The sequence below is a fragment of the Natator depressus genome, chromosome 10 (assembly GCF_965152275.1).
Source record: "Natator depressus isolate rNatDep1 chromosome 10, rNatDep2.hap1, whole genome shotgun sequence".
NCBI classification, from domain to species: domain Eukaryota; kingdom Metazoa; phylum Chordata; order Testudines; family Cheloniidae; genus Natator; species Natator depressus.
In genome coordinates this window covers 45,274,182-45,294,707 of record NC_134243.1, presented here as the reverse complement: position 1 = coordinate 45,294,707, position 20,526 = coordinate 45,274,182, and the positions used below count along the sequence as shown (strand labels likewise).

At 48.4% G+C, this 20,526-nt stretch overlaps 1 protein-coding gene across 1 annotated transcript in view; it reads left to right on the top strand.

Annotated features, from left to right (window-relative positions):
* LOC141994483 (mucosa-associated lymphoid tissue lymphoma translocation protein 1-like) overlaps window positions 1–20,526 on the top strand; it is a 77,679-nt gene that overhangs the window by 35,251 nt on the left and 21,902 nt on the right. Inside the window, exons 8-11 of the mRNA XM_074964720.1 lie at window positions 677–703; window positions 3,385–3,588; window positions 16,476–16,653; window positions 19,633–19,707. Coding sequence (XP_074820821.1) covers window positions 677–703; window positions 3,385–3,588; window positions 16,476–16,653; window positions 19,633–19,707 — 484 coding nt within the window. The remainder of the gene's footprint in view (window positions 1–676; window positions 704–3,384; window positions 3,589–16,475; window positions 16,654–19,632; window positions 19,708–20,526) is intronic.

Sequence of the window (20,526 nt, the reverse complement as noted above, 5' to 3'; positions counted from 1 at the left end):
CTGACCTTTGTCTTGGGGGGAATTCAGCTGCCATGCACCTTCCCACCCTCACTTCCTCACTTTGCCTCACACACCATAGGGGGGACTGGTTTTCGAGGAGTGGGTACTTGGCCCTTGCTGGGAACCAAGCCCCTTTCAGGGGTATCTGCTGAATACCCAAAATGCCCAGTTCCTTTTGAGAAGCTAGGCCAATATCTTTAGGGTGAGGCTGGTTTGCTAGAGGGCCTATGCATGGGGCAGCAAGTAGCTGCTACCCCTGGGGCAGGGCAGGGAAGGAATGGTGCTCCTGGGAAGCACAGTTCTGCCTGCCTGCCTCTTGTGCCGGGGGTAGTAATGTTCGGTGATCCCAGCAACTCAGAGCTATGCCAGCTGACGTATTGGGGGGTAAAGCTGGGCCCCGCCCCGCTCGTCCCCTTGGTGCACAGTAGCAGGCATCACTGACTTACTCCTGTGTAACATGAAAGATCGATGCCTCCATCCTGGCCTTGGGCTTCTCACCCCCTCTGCTGTTCTGTGTCAGAGTAGAGTGTGGAGCTGTTAGATTCAGCGTTATATTGGGGGGTGGGGGGAAGGCCTGTTTAATCAGGGACTGTTGGTGTCAGACGACTGACCTGAGTTAGCACTTGGGATCCAGGGTGTGTGCTTGGGGGTTGATTTCCTCCCTGTCATTTTGCAGGTACGTGTCTGGCAGATCCGTTTTTTGGTGAGTGCTGTGTTTGTCTCTTCCTGTCAAAACAAACCTGTGTCCAAAGTGCAATGAAGCTGTAACTTATTTTGATTGACACACTCCTTCCAGAGGACCCAGCACCTGTCCTCTGCTCTAACAGCGCCTTGGCACATTTGTCAAATACAGCTGTACAACCAGACCACGCCAGGCACCCCTCCCCAATGACCAGCATGTACCATCTCACACCACGGTCTCACAGATAAAATAGGAAACATCAGTTCTTTGAGTGATTGTACGTGTCCATTCCACTGCTGGTGTGCGTACTCCCTGTGAACCAGGGTCAGAGATTTTTCCCTTAGCTGTACCCATCAAGGTGGCACATGTGTCCTCCGCAATCTTATGCTGTTGCACAGTGGTAAAAAGGGTGGAGCTGCCTCTGACCCTCTAAGTTCCTTCTCCCCACTCATGATCAGTAGTCAGAGCCCATGGGCTTGCTACTGCAAGTTTCTCCCTTTATAAGTTAGTGGTATTCATTAGTGTTAGATTAGTGTAGGTTTTCTGAGTTATTTTTTCTTGGAGCATGGGTTCCCCCTTACTCACAGGGTACTGATGCCTTGTACCAGGATATGCCTCAATTGTGGTGCACGTGTGGAGCCTTCTCCCACGTTCCACCTACCTGAAGTGCCTCAGTGAGGGTCATATTCAAGGCCACTGCCAGATTTGCAGGGACTTCAAACCCTGAACAAAAAAGGGCACAGCGGTGAGACTCCCCACAGATCCCAACCTGATCTCTCAGGACCCAGGTCACCTGCTACATCCCAGCCCAGCCACTCTCCAAGTTCCAGCCTGGATGCTCTGTATTAATGCCACAGGAGGTGGAGTGTTTGTGGAACGTGCAAAACGTTCTCCTGAGCAGCAGGAAGCCATCTACGAGGTACACTCACTTGTTCAAATGGAAACAAGCCTCTTCTAGCCAACATGGTTTAGACTGTTTGTTCCACTTGAAACAACAAGACCTATTGACTAGTTCCATCTGGAGTTCACCGGGCAGCAGTCTCCGTTTTCTACCTACCAACTGCAGACCACCCAGTGTTTTCTAATCCTGTGTCAGTCAGATTCTTAAAGTGTCTAGACAGGTTATATCCCCATGTCATGGATCCCACCCATCCGTGGGACCTAGATCTGGTGCTAACAAGGTTGGTGGGTCCACCCTTTGAACCAACGGCTATGTCCGCTTTACTGGATCTTTCTAAGAAAGCAGCATTTTTGGTAGCTATTACCTCCGTGAGAAAGCTGCTGGAGTTACAAGCATTGGCAACTGACCCTCCTTACACAGTTTTTTATAGGGACAAGTTATATGTATATCCACACTTGAATTTCCTGACTAAGTAGCATCAGAATTCCACCTCACTCAAGGCATATGCTTACTGACTTTCTTTCCTAAGCCCTGTCCTCATAAGGATGAGGAGAAGCTCCATAGCTTGGGTGTTAGAAGGGTGTTAGCTTTTCACTTGGACAGAACTAGGCCTTTTAGATCATCGTCCCACCTGTTTGTGTCGTCATGGCCAGGAAGAAAGGCCTTCCAGGCTTGACACAGAGGATTTTATCCTGCATACGCCTGCACTATAACCTTGCCAAGGTGCCCTCTCCATGCAGTGTGGCAGCGCTCTGCAAAATGTCAAGCAGCTTCCGCAGCTTTTTTGGACCAAGTACCTAGAGCAGACATTTGTAGAGCTGCAACTTGGTCATTGGTACGTACCGGAACTACTCACTGTGCTGTATCTCAGCATTCCAGAGACAATGCCAGGATGTGTAGATCTTCAGTCATTGTTCAGGTCGACTCTGAAACCCACCTGCAGGTTGAACTGAAGTGGAATGGACAGGGACAATCACTCAAAGAAGGAAAAAACGGTTATTAACTTGTTCTGTAATTGCTGTTCTTCTGTAACTGCTGTCCACGTCCATTCCATGACCCACTCTCCTCCCCCTCTCTGTTGGAGTCTGTCTGGTAAGAAGGAACTGAGGAAGGTCCAGGGTGGCTCCACCCACACCAGGACGAGGAGGTTGAGGGCACATGCACTGCCCTGACAGGTATTGCTAAGGGAAAAATCTCTGACTCTGCTGCACTGGGCGCGCACATACCTGAAGTGGAATGGACACATGCCGCACATCTCAAAGAACAACAATTACAGAACAGGTTAATAACGGTTTTTAATGCCCCTGTGGGGCAAATCCAGAGCACAATAGCCAGCCAAACTAGGTGGGTCAGGCCCTGGGGTAGATGCATGGGGCAGGGTGCAGGAGTCTTTCTCCGGTAGAGCCCAGTCTGTGGCCTTTGTGCCCTCGCCTTTCTGTGGCTTCTGTGGCCTTGTTCCACACTATGTGCTGCCTTGCAGGGAGGAGAGTTCCGGGCCATATGGAGAGTTCAATGTACCAAATCCTACCCTCCTCATGTAGTGGGACTGCCCCTGTTCAACCCTGACTGGCGTGGGGCAGAACGTGTCCCCAGCAATGAGCAATCAGACCTCTGCCTCCCCCGCCCCCCTTCCTGGGCTGCTTCCTGATCAAACAGCCTTGAGGAGTCCTGCAATTTATGTATAATCTTGAGTAACCAGCAGAACCCATTCCAGGAGCTTTGGATGCTGGTAGATCAATCAAGGACCTTGCTCCTTGCTTAGACACTTACATCTTTGCTTGTCACTTGATATTTCTGCCAGCAACAGACAAGGTCGCTCTTTTGGTGGGCAACAACCATTATTGGAATCATCCGCACCTGATGGCTCCCATCACTGATGTGTTTGAACTCAGCCTTCTCCTAAAGCGACTGGGATTCCGGGTGGTCTCCCTCCTGGACCTGAACAAGACAGAGATGCTGATAGCTGTCAATCAGTTCCTGCAACTCCTGGGGAAAGGAGTCTATGGTAAGTTGCAACCTGAGAAGCTCTCCAAAGCCACCTTCCCCAGAATACAGGCCAAGCAGACAGCCACCCCGGGCAGCAAACCAGAGAGCAGTTAGCAGTGGTCATTAGTATTTCAGGGGGTGTGGCAGTGAGCCCTGTGTTAAGGTTGCCTTACATTTTCTTTATCAAATTGTTCTGATTGTTGGGTGCTTTTTGTTTGTTTGGCGGGGGGTTTTGGTTTGGTTTTTAAAGCTCTAGATCCTCTATGGTTTGCAGCAGGACTTTCTCCCATCAAAATACCCTTCAGCCCAGGGGAAGATGCATTGGGCAGGGAAGCAGGAGACCAAGAAATCACAATTCTTCTACAGATTGGTGTTAATCACTGTGCCCTTGTCACGCACTCACAGGCCCCGTGCTCTCTCAACTCTGTACGGTCCCTGGGAGGCATCCCCTTCAGTGTGACAGCCCTTGTCAGGGGTCACTCTCACTCTCGGGGGGTTAAGCCCTGGGCTCCACCACCTCCTGGAGCTGCACCTCTCTGAGCCTTCAGCACGCCTGTCTCTCTCTCTGAGTCCCATCAGGGAGTCCACTCGCTCTTGACCCCTGGGGCCTCCACACCCAGAGGGAGCAATGCAACCCTGATCTCTAGACTGCAGTGACTCTCAGCCAGCGTAAAACTGAAGAGTTTATTGAACATCTGAACACAGCACAGGAAGTTCTCAGGGCTGTTGAGCCTAGAAAGTTCCAGCACCGTCCAACTGAGTCTATCCCAGTCCAGGTGGGCTCAGGCTGCTCTTTGTCCCCAGTCCAGAAGCAACCTCCTTTCAGTCAACTATCCTACATCACCTCCCCAACAGCTTCTCCTCCGTCCTTTGTCTTCTTTCCTAGACAAACAGATCACTGGGGCCCTCTCTCCTCTGCCCTTTGTCCTCCCACTGGCCAGAACCAGCTGGCTTCCAAGCTGGGGTGGGTCTCTGGGTCACCAGTTGCTATGTACCACTGTGTCCAGGCTGTTGTCTGGGATCCAGGCTGCAAGGCGAGGTACACCTGGTCCTCTGCAACAATAAACACCCTCTCCCGCCACCTCATTAAACATGCAGCACACATGCAAACCATTAAAAAAATCCCCCACTTCATCACTGCCCTTCACAAACCTATGCCATTGAGAAGTTACATGAGCTGGGAACAGAACCAGTTCTCCTATGGTCGCCGCAACTCTTAGCCCCATTTTTGAACTTGGCTATACTGTCAGCAAAACAGGGCTAAGCATGCATATTTAACCCACTGTTTCAATGTGTTATGCTTCCTCCACCAGTGGCTGGTGCACATAGTAGAACAGCCGTCTGCAGCTTGGTGATGGAGGTAGCTCCTTAGCTCAAGTCATCCAGCTCTGTGGTGCAGTGTGGAAAGTTGAGGGAGCAAATGCTGCTGATAATAGAAGGGGTGTGTGTTGTGCTGTACAGGAGGTCAGACAAGATAATCACAGTGGTCCCTTCTGGCCTTGGAATCTATTGACTCAGCCCCGTTGTGTGCATGCATGATGATACAGTTTTTGAATATATTATCACAGACTAGTTTTTTCAACAGGCCTCCTGCCTCATTCAGAGCAGGCTGGAGCTGCTCTGGGAATGAATCAGGGCAGTGTAGTGAAGGAGGCTGTTGACTGTAGGATCCCTGCCTCATTGGTTGCAGAAGTTGGAAGGTGTGTAGTGAATGTAGCTAAGGTGTAACTGCTACCCAGAAGAACTGGGATCTATTGCCAGCTCTGCCACAGAGCTCCTGAGTGGTGCAAGGAACTCATTTAAACCACGGTTTTCACAGCTGGACACTAACTGTCAGTTCCTCCTTTTCTGGGTGCCACCTTGAGACACCTGGCTTTTGGTTTGCAGAAGTGCTGCAATTGAAGTCAACTGGAGCTGCTCTTTCAAGCTGTAAAGTGCTACAGAAATGCTCAGACCTCAGAAATGCAGTCCTTCGGTGTCTCCGTTTGGGAACCCAAAATTAGTGGGCACTTTTGACAATTTTGGCTTTAACCCCTCTATGCCTCAGTTCCACATATGTAAATTCATGCTCTGTTATCTCAGGTAAGGGCAGTGAAGATAAATTTATTTATGTTTGTGGGGCTGTCACTGTGGTGATGAGCACCAGAGAAAGGCCCATGAAGCAGCTTATCATTCCATATTCAGTGTAGGGTTTGCAGGGTGTGCAGTAAATAAAGTTGGGCCACATACACCTCTATCCCGATATAACGTGGTCCTCGGGAGCCTAAAAATCTTACCGTGTTATCGGTGAAGGAAACATCCAAACCAAACATCCCAGTTTTATGTGTTTTCTTAACTAAACTAAATAACTTAGCAATAGCATAAAATACATACAAACCAATCAAATTACAAGAATGTGAGTTAACTCATATCAAATGAATCTAATTATCAGGTTGCTTAAACCATGTGAAATACACATAGGAGCCTATATAAGAAAAAGACCCCCAAACCGGGACTGTCCCTATAAAATCGGGACATCTGGTCAATTGTGTATTACACAATTACTTATAAACTCTGTGTCATAATTTGGAGAGGCCACAGTCTGGTTTAACTATCAGCTCCAAAGTAACAGGGCATTATCAGTCTCAGTGCCAATCAATATACAGGAACTCCTCACTTAAAGTCGTCCCGGTTAACGTTGTTACGTTGCTGATCAATTAGGAAACTTGCTCGTTTAAAGTTGCGCAGTGCTCTCTTATAACGTCATTTGGCAGCCACCTGCTTTGTCCACTGCTTGCAGAAAGAGCAGCCTGCTGGAGCTAGTGGTGGGGGCTTGGAACCAGAGTGGACCAGCAGCCCCCCATCAGCTCCCCACTCCCCTAAGTTCCCTGTGCGGCAGCCACCCAGCAGGCTAACATCTGCCGGCAGTTCAGCTGTCCCTCCCTGCACTGCCATGTGCTGCTCCTGCCCTTTGCCTTGGAGCTGCTCTCCAGAGCCTCCTGCCTGCTGTGTGGAGGTGGGGGGGAAGAGGGGTGCTAATGTCAGGGTGTCCCCTCTCTCCCCTTCTCCTGCATCCTGCTTACCACATCTCCATAGAGTGTGTCTGTGTGGGGGGAACACAACAGGACTCGGTAGGGAGGGAGCTTGCTGGTAGCAGCAGCTGTCTCAACTTCCGGATCTACTTAAAAAGGCAATGTACTTAGAGTGCAGTCAGCGTACTTAAAGGGGCAATGTGCATCTCTCTCCCACACACAGGGCGTGTGTTTCTGTCTGCCATCCTGTCTCCCCTCCTTCCATTTGTGCTGCCTTGTAGAGTGTGAGGCTACATTTACAACAATGTGTTAACCCTTGAGGGCTCAGCTGAGTGCTAGTTCATCATTCAGCAGTAAGGCATTCCCTGGGAAATATCCTACCCTCTTCCACCCTCTGACTCCACCACCTCAACCAAGCTTCACAATCATCATTGCTGTGTACAGTATTTAATTGTTTAAAACTTATACTGTCCATATATATATATATATATGTAGTCTTTTGTCTGGTGAAAAAAATGTCCCTGGAACCTAACCCCCCCTATTTACATTAATTCTTATGGGGAAATTGGATTTGCTTAACATAATTTCTCTTAAAGTCGCATTTTTCCGGAACATAACTACAACGTTAAGCGAGGTGTTACTGTATTTAGGTTCCAGCCGAATAGCTAATACAAGGAGGGTAAAATCACTGCAATTCTGATGCCAATTAAGGTTGCCTGCCCAAATTATTGGCTATCCATTCTCCCCACATACAAGATAAGGTTAAAATGAAATATTCCAATACAATTCAAGATGACTCAGCTTGTTACATATAATGTTCAAATGACAAATTTAGGTGAAAATAACATGATTTCTCAGGATTAAATATACAACTCCTAACCCCTGAAATTTATGGATGTGTGATCTTTTAGGCAGCAAGGTTGTTTAACCTAGGGCTGTTAGGTATCTGAGGAACTATTCTATAGGCTCCATTCTCAAATAGATTCTATGGGTTCTAGCCATACACAACGCTCACTACTAACCATCTGCTGGAGTTTAAAAACAAGTGCAAAAATGCTGAGGTAGAGGCATCCCGCTACAGCAAATGTGAAATAAAACTAAACCCAGAAGGTTGATACTTATGCAGAATGGTTTCATGACTTGTGGTTTCAATCAGCTTTAGGAAGCCAGTGCGTGTTTGAAAAGATCAGCCGGTGGTCTTATTGGCTCCAGTGTTTAATGTCAGCAGACTTGTTGGCTGGTTAGAGGTCATTTGCTTGTAGTTGTCAAATCTTAGCTGTTGCATGTTGCTGGACTCATATCCATGGAGGGGTGGAGAAAGCACAGGTTTCTTAGTCATGTGTGGTCCCGTTGCCTAGCCAGAGGCCAGCAGCCAGCATCCAACAGAAGCCAGAAGCAAGCCAGCAGCAGCATCAGGGCTTCTTCTTTTCATTCAATTTTTGAAGATGGTGGCCTGGCTGGTTCCTCCCCCTTGAAACTCCTCTCAGAAACTTCTTGGAGAATCAGAATGGGACCTCCTCTTCTGTGGTGACTGGAATCACTCAGTGGGGTCTGATTAGGTCCCCTTGCTGCAAATGAGGAATCTCCCCATTCCAAAAAGAAAAGGAGTACTTGTGGCACCTCAGAGACTAACCAATTTATTTGAGCATAAGCTTTCGTGAGCTACAGCTCACTTCATCGGATGCATACTGTGGAAAATACAGAAGATGTTTTTATACACACAAATCATGAAAAAATGGGTGTTTATCACTACAGAAGGTTTTCTCTCCCCCCACCCCACTCTCCTGTTGGTAATAGCTTATGTAAAGTGATCACTCTCCTTACAATGTGTATGATAATCAAGGTGGGCCATTTCCAGCACAAATCCAGAAGCCCTCTACACTGACATTCCACACAAAGATGGACTACAAGCCATCAAGAACACTATCCCCGATAATGTCACGGCTAACCTGGTGGCTGAACTTTGTGACTTTGTCCTTACCCATAACTATTTTTCATTTGGGGACAATGTATACCTTCAAATCAGCGGCACTGCTATGGGTACCTGTATGGCCCCACAGTATGCCAACATTTTTATGGCTGACTTAGAACAACACTTCCTCAGCTCTCGTCCCCTAACGCCCCTACTCTACTTGCGCTATATTGATGACATCTTCATCGTCTGGACCCATGGAAAAGAAGCTCTTGAGGAATTCCACCATGATTTCAACAATTTCCATCCCACCATCAACCTCAGCCTGGTCCAGTCCACACAAGAGATCCACTTCCTGGACACTACAATGCTAATAAACGATGGTCACATAAACACCACCCTATACTGGAAACCTACTGGCCGCTATTCCTACCTACATGCCTCCAGCTTTCACCCTGACCACACCACACGATCCATTGTCTACAGCCAAGCTTTGCGATACAACCGCATTTGCTCCAACCCCTCAGACAGAGACAAACACCTACAAGATCTCTATCAAGCATTCTTACAACTACAATACCCACCTGCGGAAGTGAAGAAACAGATTGATAGAGCCAGAAGAGTTCCCAGAAGTCACCTACTACAGGACAGGCCTAACAAAGAAAATAACAGAACGCCACTAGCCGTCACCTTCAGCCCCCGACTAAAACCCCTCCAACGCATTATCAAGGATCTACAACCTATCCTGAAGGATGACCCAACACTCTCACAAATCTTGGGAGACAGGCCAGTCCTTGCCTACAGACAGCCCCCCAACCTGAAGCGAATACTCACCAGCAACCCCATACCACACAACAGAACCACTAACCCAGGAACCTATCCTTGCAACAAAGCCCGTTGCCAACTGTGCCCACATATCTATTCAGGGGACACCATCACAGGGCCTAATAACATCAGCCACACTATCAGAGGCTCGTTCACTTGCACATCTACCAATGTGATATATGCCATCATGTGCCAGCAATGCCCCTCTGCCATGTACATTGGTCAAACTGGACAGTCTCTACGTAAAAGAATAAATGGACACAAATCAGATGTCAAGAATGATAACATTCATAAACCAGTAGGAGAACACTTCAATCTCTCTGGTCATGCGATTACAGACATGAAAGTTGCGATATTACAACAGAAAAACTTCAAATCCAGACTCCAGCGAGAGACTGCTGAATTGGAATTCATTTGCAAATTGGATACAGTTAACTTAGGTTACCTTGCATAATGACTTAGCCACTCCCAGTCTCTATTCAAGCCTATTTCCCCTTGTTTTCCTAACCCCCCCCCCACCCAGGCGTTCCTGTTAAACCCTGGATTTCTGCTGGAAATGGCCCACCTTGATTATCATACACATTGTAAGGAGAGTGATCACTTTAGATAAGCTATTACCAACAGGAGAGTGGGTTTGTGTGTGGGGGGGAGCGGGGGGGAGAAAACCTGGATTTGTGCGGGAAATGGCCCACCTTGATTATCATACACATTGTAAGGAGAGTGATCACTTTAGATAAGCTATTACCAGCAGGAGAGTGGGTTTGTTTGGGGAGGGTGGGGGGGGGGGAGAAAACCTGGATTTGTGCGGGAAATGGCCCACCTTGATTATCATACACATTGTAAGGAGAGTGATCACTTTACATAAGCTATTACCAGCAGGAGAGTGGGGTGGGGGGAGAGAAAACCTTTTATAGTGATAAACACCCATTTTTTCATGATTTGTGTGTATAAAAACATCTTCTGTATTTTCCACAGTATGCATCCGATGAAGTGAGCTGTAGCTCACGAAAGCTTATGCTCAAATAAATTGGTTAGTCTCTAAGGTGCCACAAGTACTCCTTTTCTTTTTGCGAATACAGACTAACACGGCTGTTACTCTGAAACGCCCCATTCCAGTAACTCTGGGCTTGGAAAATCCACAGACCAAAAATCTACCATCAGTCAGTCAATCAGCAGGTGTGTAGGTATTTTGAGATGTTTGAGGTCATTGCCCAGTCCATAGGCGTTATCTCAGCCCTCGTAAAAAAAGTCCCAACTCAAAGATAATTTCAGAAATACAAAGATAGAAAAATGTTGTAAGTGATAATACAGGAATGCACCACGCACACATATACTCAGCCGTGGCCAGAGAGGGGCAGTTCCTGTTTTATGAACAGATGCTTGTAGCTTCCCCTTTATATTTTGGTACTCAGCAGCTCATCTTTGAACAGCATTTGTTTGCCACACAAAATCTGGGCGAAAGGTTAATCTTTAACTTGGGTAGAGTAAAAAGGTATTTTCTTTCTAAACTCACAATTTTGGGGTTCAATTTTTATAGGCAGGCATATCTGCCTCACATAATGCATGCACACAAGGGGGCTGAATTACAGCTGCATGGGCAACATAAATCTGGCATAAGGCTGATTTTGCAACTTTAATACCATTATTTTAATGTAGTTTATATTTATATATTATATTAAAACACATTAATGTTAAGGTTGCAAAAGCAAGCACTCAGAAGTTAGGAAGTGCCAGAGTCCAGGTTGCCTGTGAAAATTTAATTCACCCCTTGTACATATGCATTGTGGTACAGTCTTTAATTACATGATCATGTACTATGTTTTCCACAGCACCCCTGCCTCATTCAGTGCACAGGATGGACGGTGCTTACTGAATGGATAATTCAATATCTCTGTTTAACCTCATATTCAGTTTGTGGGCCCCTTCCTTATTTACTGCACCCAATCCAAAGCTTGCACTGCATACAGATTTCAGAGTAGCAGCCGTGTTAGTCTGTATTTGCAAAAAGAAAAGGAGGACTTGTAGCACCTTAGAGACTAAATAATGCTCAAATAAATTGGTTAGTCTCTAAGGTGCCACAAGTACTGCATACAGAATTATTCGTTTCCTCATGGGCTATCCTGTGGTGCTCTCATGGTCTCTGAATTCCTTACAAACATAATACATTTATCTTCACGACACTCCTGTGAAGTGAGGGACTGGTATTATCCCCATTTTATACATGAGGAACTGAAGCACAGAAATTAAAGGAAAAAATTGTCAACTAATTTTGGGTGCCGAATTTGAGAAGCCTACAGCCTTATGTAGCATTTTATATCACTTCACATAATCATTGCACAACTCACATTGACTTCAGTTACAGTTGTGAGTGTTCGATACCTCTACAAATCAAACCACCAGTGTCTCAAGTTGGGTACCCAGAAAATGAGAAACACACAGAGGCCACCTGTGAAAATTGTGGTTTAAGTGACTTGCCTGGCACCAGGTAGGAATTCTGTGGGGACAGGTGGCAATAGAATCCAATTCTCCAGGGCAGCATTCAACTGCCCTAACTACGAGCTCATCCTTTCTGCAGTCCCCTGCCTCATTCACTACGCACCTTTCAACTTCAGCAGCAACTGAGGCAGGGTCCTATAGACAACAGTGGCAGTGGGAATGAGGAAAAATGATGCAGGGGTCCTATGGAAAAAATTGTATGTGAGTGTGTAATTATAGACTATACCATCATGCATATGCACAGGGGAGGTGAATTAAAGTTACACAGGCAAGCTTAATTCTGGCATTTCCTAGCTTTTGAGTGTTTGACTTGCCAAACTTTAATAATGTTCTTTTAACACAGTTTTTTATGTAATTGTCTACGTTTTTTAAAAACGTAAAAATTGAAAACAAAAATTCCAGCCCGTGGAACGATGCTGACCCTCTCACTGGGTCATCAGCAGGGTTAGGATCTTGAGATCCAAAGCACAGTTCTCCTTCACTAGAGCTAATGGAGTAACTGGGAGCAGTAGAAGGCTTTTATCTTTTCTGTGGAGCAGCCACTGGAGAGGGGTGAAGACATGTTTTGCTGGTGGGCTTCACAGCTATATGCTGAGACTCAGGACTAACGGGTTCAGTTCCAGTTAGTGCAGTGTTCTATAGTGGTTAATACGGTTGATAACATTGTACAGTAACTCCTCACTTAAAGTCGTCCCGGTTAACATTGTTACTTGCTGATCAATTAGGGAACATGCTTGTTTAAAGTTGCGCAATGCTCCCTTATAACGTTGTTTGGCAGCCACCTGCTTTGTCCACTGCTTGCAGGAAGAGCAGCCCATTGGAGCCAGTGGTGGGCGCTTGGAACCAAGGTGGACCGGCAGCCCCACATCAGCTCCCCTAAGTTCCCTGTGCAGCAACCACCCAGCAGGCTATCAGTTGCCCGGCAGTTCAGCTGTCCCTCCCCGCACTGCCTTGTGCTGCTCCTGCCCTCTGCCTTGGAGCTGCTCCAGGGAGCCTCCTGCTTGCTGTGCGCGGGGGGGAGAAGAAGGGGCTAATGTCAGGGTGTCCCGCTCCCACTGCTCCTGCCCCCCGCTTACCCCATCTCCATAAAGCGGGGGGGACATGACAGGGCTCAGGATGGAGGGAGCTTGCTGGCAGCAGCTGCTGTCTCAACTTGCTGATCTACTTAAAAAGGCAATGTACTTAGAGTGCAGTCAGCGTCCTTAAAGGGGCAGTGCGTCTCTCTCTCTCTCTCTCTCTCTCTCTCTCACACACACACACACAGTGTGTGTCTCTGTCTCTCTCTGCCATGCTGTCTCCCCTCCCTCCATTTGTGCTGCCTTGTAGAATGTGAGGCTACATTTACAACAATGTGTTAACCCTTGAGGGCTCAGCTGAGTGCTAGTTCATCATTTAGCAGTAAGGCATTCCCTGGGAAATATCCCACCCTCTGACTCCACCACCTCAACCAAGCTTCACAGTCATCATTGCTGTGTACAGTATTAAATTGTTTATTTAAAACTTATACTCTGTGTGTGTGTGTGTGTGTGTGTGTGTGTGTGTGTGTGTGTGTGTGTGTGTATAAAAACCTACCCCCTCTATTTACATTAGTTCTTATGGGGAAATTGGATTCGCTTAACATCATTTCCCTTAAAGTCGCATTTTTCAGGAACATAACTGCAACGTTAAGCTAGGAGTTGCTGTATTTCAGAAATACAGGACAGACCTCAGCTGTCCCCAGTCTTAACTTGAACCTTAGCGGTGAGTTCTTCTCCTCCCTTGTCCATCCTAGGGGATCTCTCTCTCTAGCTCTGGCGCTGCAGAGAACTCAGGGCCTCAGATACTGGGCTGGGCAGCCATTGTGGGTCCTGTTCACATTCTGTATGGGGCGCAAACTGAGTCAGCAGCTGCAGTTGCTGGTTTCCACCTGCTGCAGTGCCATGCGCTGCCGGGGTAGGGACTGCAAGAATGGCTGTGGACTTGGAAGGTACACCTAGAGGAGGCTTCGCTGCAACCGGTAGGGGCACCAGTTCAGATTTCAATGGGGGTGGGGGGGTGTGCAACTTTCAGCAGGGCCTAGAGCTGGAGGGGGAGCTGGGCCAAATCTGAGGGGCATTGCAATCCCATGTGCCAGGTCAAGTGGCCAACTGGCAGCACTTTGCAAAGAGACGTGCTCGAGCCCCACTCTGTCAGGGGTTCAGGTGCCAGAACAATGCTCCAGACCACTCCGGCAGCATTACACCCCTGGTGGAAATGTGGGATAAAAGGCATCCCAAACCAATTTAGTACAGGCCAGGCAATGTTTTTATTTAAATAAGGGCCGACCCTTATAATACAAAATTGTTGGCAACCCTGCATGGTTACAGACCCTTCTGCCCCTGCATCTCCAGCCTCTTCCTCTCCCTTTCTGGCCCTATTCCACCATCCCCACTGCTCCCTCCCCACCCTCCAGCTCCAGCTTCTAACCCTCCTCTTTCCCCAGCTTGTTTCTGCCCTCCCTCCAATGCTGCAACTGTTCCCCCTCCTCACCTCCCCCTGACCTCACTCCTCTTGTGTTTAAGTCAGAGGACTTCCTCCTCCTCCCTGCTGCCTGGGGGCCAGCAGGCAGAGCATTGAGAGAATAGGAAGTGGTCTTTCTGCTCTCAGTTGTAGTGCCTTCTGTCACACCACCCACCCCCTCCCCCCCCTCCCCGCAAGCTGGGAGGAGCAATTGTAGGGAAAGTCCAGCTCAGCCCCGGCATGGCACCGTCTCAGTCGCTCTGTGAGGAAGGGGCATTTGCCATGGTTGGCATGTAGACGCTGTGACGGGCTGGAGTATGCGCTAGGATTACTTGGGGAAGTTCTCTGGCCTGTGCTATGCGGGAGGGCAGACTAGGTGATCACAACAGTCCCTTCTGGCCTTGGAATCTACGACTCTATCTTCCAGGCAGACAGAATCTTTGGTACGTGCAAACTGATTTTTCAGACACTTAAACTAAACAAATGTGGGTAGATTCTCATGAGGGCAGCAAACAGCACCTCCCTAACACCAAGGTGACCATGCGCCAAATGTCAAGGCCCTGCTCCAAAGCACAGAGCTGCTAGAACTCCTCAATGAAATGGTTGTAGTCATTTTTTTTAATGTGGGGAAAACAATGTATTTTTCTGCAGCCTCATTCTCAGAAACAGCTGAACCATTTTAGCTGAATCTTCCCAGAAATATTCAGCTTGAAGCAAACACTTGGCATGGAATATTTTAGCCCAGTTATTGGCAAAGTTATAAGCAACTGAAAACAGGTTCTTATAATGGGAAGCGTTGGGCAACCATAACTATTGGCAGTGCTGACTATTATCAGATACACAGAGCTGTATTAAAGAAACATTAAGGATGCAAAATTAATTTAGTTCCAATTTGCTGCATGATACAGTGACCCTCGCTTAAAGGCAAAGGTTAGAAGAGCTGATGTGCTAGTTTCTCTCTTCCACCAAGATCCACTCAGCACAAGAGGTGAGGAGGGCACCATGCATGAACTGGTTACAGCTCCCTGATTCCCAGGTGCGGCTACTCCAGCCCCACCCCTGCAGCTCCAGAAGTTCTACTGAACTGAGGAATGAAGTGATGAGGTGACTGCTTTCAGGTGCTCAGGTCCCCATTAGGGAGCTGAAATCCATGGATGGATTTGTCCAGTCAGGAGGAGCCATGATGAAGGTCTAATTTTGGCAATTAATTGATCTTCGACTACTAGTGGTAGATATGCCCAATGGCCTGTGATGGGATGTTAGATGGGGTGGGATCTGAGTTACTACAGAGAATTCTTTCCTGGGTGTCTGGCTGGTGAGTCTTGCCCACATACTTAGGGTTTAGCTGATCGCCATATTTGGGGTCAGGAAGGAATTTTGCCCCAGGGCAGATTGGCAGAGGCCCTGGGGGTTTTTCGCCTCCTTCTGCAGCGTGTGGCACGGGTCACTTGCTGGAGGATTCTCTGCATCTTGAAGTCTTTAAACCACAATTTGAGGACTTCAATAGCTTAGACATAAGTTAGGGGTTGTTACAGGAGTGGGTGGGTGAGATTCTGTGGCCTGCGTTGTGCAGAAGGTCAGACTAGATGATCATAATGGTCCCTTAATTCTATGATTCTATATGTCAGCAGAGGCTGTGAGGAGGACAGGTTTAGGCTGATACTAGAAAGGGCTTCTCTCAGAGTTGTAGGACTTAGGACCACTGGCCGGGTGATGGTGGGGGAGCAGATTAGGTTAGACCGACAATCAAATGACAGCCAGGTTATTGCCTGCATAGTGAGGTGTCCCCACCATGAATGGGGGGAACAACACACCTGCTTTGAGGCCTCACAGAACCTGTGAGGAGGGGGGTGAGTTGTGTTGCCACATACCCATTCTGAGGTGTCGAAGCGCCGGGGAGGAGGAGGTGGGATGTGGTGCCACACACCTGCTCTGAGGTTTTGTAGCGCCCAGGACGAGGGGGTGGGCTGTGGTGTAACACACCTGCTCTGAGATGATACAGGATCCCATGAGGAGGGGAACGGGCTGTGGTGTAACACATCTGCTGTATGGTGGGGGAAGGGAGGCGTGCTGGACATTGGAGCAGTTGCCCTGGTAACAAACAGCACCCTGTGTTTTCCATGCCTCTCGGCGCAAAGCCTGGCCTCTTCCCATAACTCTCCCTCTCTTGTCCATGGTTTGCAGCCATATTCTACTATGCTGGGCATGGATATGAACATTCTGGGAGAAACTACATGGTCCCCATTGACGCCCCACAGCCCTACGCCCCCGAGAACTGCATCAGCGTGCAGAGGATCCTCCAGAAGATGCAGCAGAGGCAGACAGCCCTCAACCTCATCCTGCTGGACACCTGCAGGAAATGGTAGGTTCTGTTCCTTTCCCCCACCTCCCCGGGACAGTGGGGTTAGCAGTAGTTGCTTTCACAACCCAGAGGGGAGACAGGGAAAGAACCCCTGACTTTGGCTCAGTTCAGCTGGCTCCTTTGGCACAGGCCTAAAGTTCATGGTGTGAGAGGTGGCCATTGGCTTCTAAGGCTCTGTTCATGTGATTAAAGCTACACACACCCAACTGCCATGCTGAATCAAGGCCTTAATTAAGAGATAATGACAGTGAGCTTAACTCCAGGCCCATTGGGGCCCACAGACACCTCTGGCATGAACGCTCTTCAGCAGGAGAGTAAGCTGGAGAGTGCCTCATTTGAGCAGACCCCTTGCCTGAGCATTCTGTGAGGGCAGGTGCTGGGGGGGGAGCTGTAGTCCTCCCATGGGTGTCCCAAGCCCTACCATCCTCCCCAGGACTGTGGCAGAGGGAAATTGTAACCACAGGGTAACCTCCACTTACTTGCCAGAGAGTTGGAAACTCCCAAGAAATAACACAAGCACACACAATATCTTCAACATAGTAATTATATTAAACAGGAAACAGAACAGGGTAAAACAGTATTACCGGTGCCCACACTGATAATACCTGTGAATTTCCCCAGTCATGAGACCTGATACAGCAAATGTAAAAATTAGTGTCCCATTGGTATGCGTACTTGTAGGGGCCCTTGATTACCTGTGAAGAGCTTTAGTGCCTTCATGCTTTGGAGCAGAAACATGAAATTTGGCAAGGGGGTGGTCCTGGGGTTAAAGAAGAGTCTTTTGTTGTCTCCGTGGAAATCTGTCCAGATATGGCCACGTTGTAAGCTGCAGAAAATCATCACTTGCACATTTGAAGTAGAGCTTGTTAGAGGCTTGTTGCTCAAATCTGTGATCATTCCATCTGCACTGATCATGCTCCCTAGCAGGGCCAGCATTAGACTCGCTGGAGCCCAGGACAGAAACTAAGGAGTGGGCCCCCACCCTGCCTCCCTTACTTGCTCACACATTGGATTTCTGCAACGTTTTTGAAGCTGAAGCCCTCCTCCTATGTGTAGCAGCGCCATACATAGTGCATTAAAACTAGCCATTTGGTAGATGCTGTTCCCATTTTCTGTTCTATTTAGGTTTTTAGCCTGTACGCATCACTGAGATGTCTGAGCACTTTGGGATCTTGGGACTATGAGGACCAGGACAAAGTGATCTGTGTCTGGGGCTGTCATTATTGGGCTACCTTGTCCCAGATTCCAGTTGTACTTGCACCTGCTTTACACAGGTATCACGTCATTGAATTCAGTGGAATTGCTCCTGGTTTACCCCTGCGTGAGAACACAATCAAGCTTATTGTCTTGTTGGCATTTCTAGGGCATGTCGCCTAAGACAAATGGACATAAATCTCCTCCCACCTACATGGCACGTAAATAATTGAAGCCAGTGAGCTACAGTGATGTAAATGAGATGAGAATCAGGCCCAGTGTCTGGGCGCTAACCCTGCCCATCATTTCCATTGCCAAGGATGTCTCTGCTCCATCATGCTCTGAAAACATGTTCCAGCTGAGCCTTGTCCTCAGTCAAGGCAAACAAACCCGAACCGATTTTTCCACTCCTTGTGCTAGGCTGGCTGTTCTGTCGCTGTGTGTGTGTGTCTGTTTGCACCAAAGCAGCTGAGCGTAGCCCATGGATTAGACGCACATTGCGCGCTGTGTGGGGCCAGTGAGGGCTCTAGCTTATTCTGGGATATGACGTCTTGTTGTTCCTGTGTCTGGAATCCTCTAGTTGCTCATGTGTTTGTCTGGAGCAGCTGAGGGCAGATAAATCTATCCATTCATTGATTTTATTTAGAAACGTACCTCATGCCTGTCATTGTGACTTCTGGGTGTGTTTGAAAAGTAGGTGCAAGCCAGACAAACATTGCCATCCAGTGGCCCACTGGTTCCTGGTCACAAGTTATAAACAAACAGCCTGCTATCTGCTGCTGACTCTGTGAAACAGGGACATCCTGTACTTCCTCCTCAGCAGGCCAGACCACAACGGAGCTGATAACACTGCTGCGGACGATACTCTGGGCCTGGCTTTGACCTCAGTTCCACATGTGCAAACTGGGAGTGACTCCGCTGCACTGGTGTAAACCTGGTGTAAATGAGAGAGACTCTGGCCCTCCCTATGCACAGGTATCTTCAGTGCCCAGAGATATTGTGCAAAGCTAATTCTTCCCCGGTAGGCTGCAGATAGCAACCTCCTATGCAGACCCAGTGACTAAGGCCATGCACAAAGGATCTCTCAGGTACTTTGTGGTAGAAGTCAAGCCTTTCACACCAAATCAGCCCTGACACCCTTTACCTGATCTTGGAAATTATGGGTCAACTCCTTGGCCACAGCAAGGCCACTCTTCACTAAAGCTGCCCTAACAGGGCAGTGGGGGATTCCTCTGACATTGCAGAGGGCTGGCTGGCCTAGCCAGCTCCCTGGGGAAGGGAAGAGGTGTGTGCTCCAGCAATCCTCTCCGGTGTAGTAGTCCCGGGGGGGCAGTATGAACCAGTGTATGAGCTGTTATGAGTCCTGATGCAGCTCTCCACTATGCTGGTAGAAAATCAGCCCCAGGATCAGAGCCCCAGATGGCTCCTTTCCAGCTGCACCCTCAGCTCCACCAAGGAGTCAGCCCTACAGATTTCAGACAGACATTTTCCCCTTTGCTCAGCCCCAGCAGCACAAATTGCCCAGAGTCTGGCTGGGCTGGGGGAGCTCTCAGCTGTTGAAAAGACCCCATGGCCATTGCTACACCATCCTCCATGGCTTTCCTTGCAGGTAAGTGTTTAGAAATTGGGTTTGATGTAATTGTCGAGTGCATTGCTGTCACTCAGCAGACGTCATTGCGTTGGACATATGGGTTCTGTTTGTGCCCAGGGATGGGGCCATCCTGTACGTGTGTGAAAGCAAATCCCCCTTCACCCAGTTCACCTGTTACATCCTTTCATCTCTAGGTACAACCCGCAGTGTGCGCTGTCGCAGGTACAGCCGCTGGAGCCCTGGGGGAATACGGTTTATGGCTATGCCACGTAAGTATCTGCTGATTGCTTGTGACTGGAGACCTTTGGCACTTCCCAGTGGCTGTGCTTGAGGCTTGAGGCTCTTGCTTCTGCAGGGCTGGAACTCTGGCCATCAGATCAAGTGCCAGTGACAGGGGGAGGTGCTGAGACTGCCAGAAGCTGCAACGGCCCTGTCTCCATTTGCCAGCTAGTACTGCTGCCGCTGGACATCCCTAGTGCAGGCCGGGCCTGTCTCTGATCTCTGGTTCTCACACTTTCTCCCTGGCTTTCCTGATGTGTACCCTCATCTCTCCCTACAGCCCTGTGCTGGCAGCTGTGGCTGATCCACAGTTAAGATTGTAGCACCCTTTTGTGGCCTAATATCAGTGAGTATTTGTAATGGAGTCTCGCCAACAAGCCAGGACACATCCAGCCTGAGCTGTAGGATCCTAAAGTTAGATACAGAGTTGGCTGTTCTGGATGGCAGCACCTCCTTCAGGGTTACAATTGGATAATTCAATTGACACACCCTGGGGCAGTGCACAGGGCACCCCATGAGTCACAGAACTTTTTCCAAGGCCAGGAGATCATTGTGGGGGAGATTTTCAGATGTGCTGAGCTGTCGTAACTCTGCCCCTGAAACAATACAATGCAGTTTAATTTTCATTAAAACAAGCCTCTGTATTGCACTAAAATGCTGCAGATATGCCCAGTGGCTCACAATGCAAACAGCAACAGAAACTACAGAAAGGCCATCAGTTCAATGCAACCTTATAATTAGAGGACCAATACTCTGAAGCAAATATAGGTGCTCATGATCCTTCATCCAAATGAGCAGCATATATTACT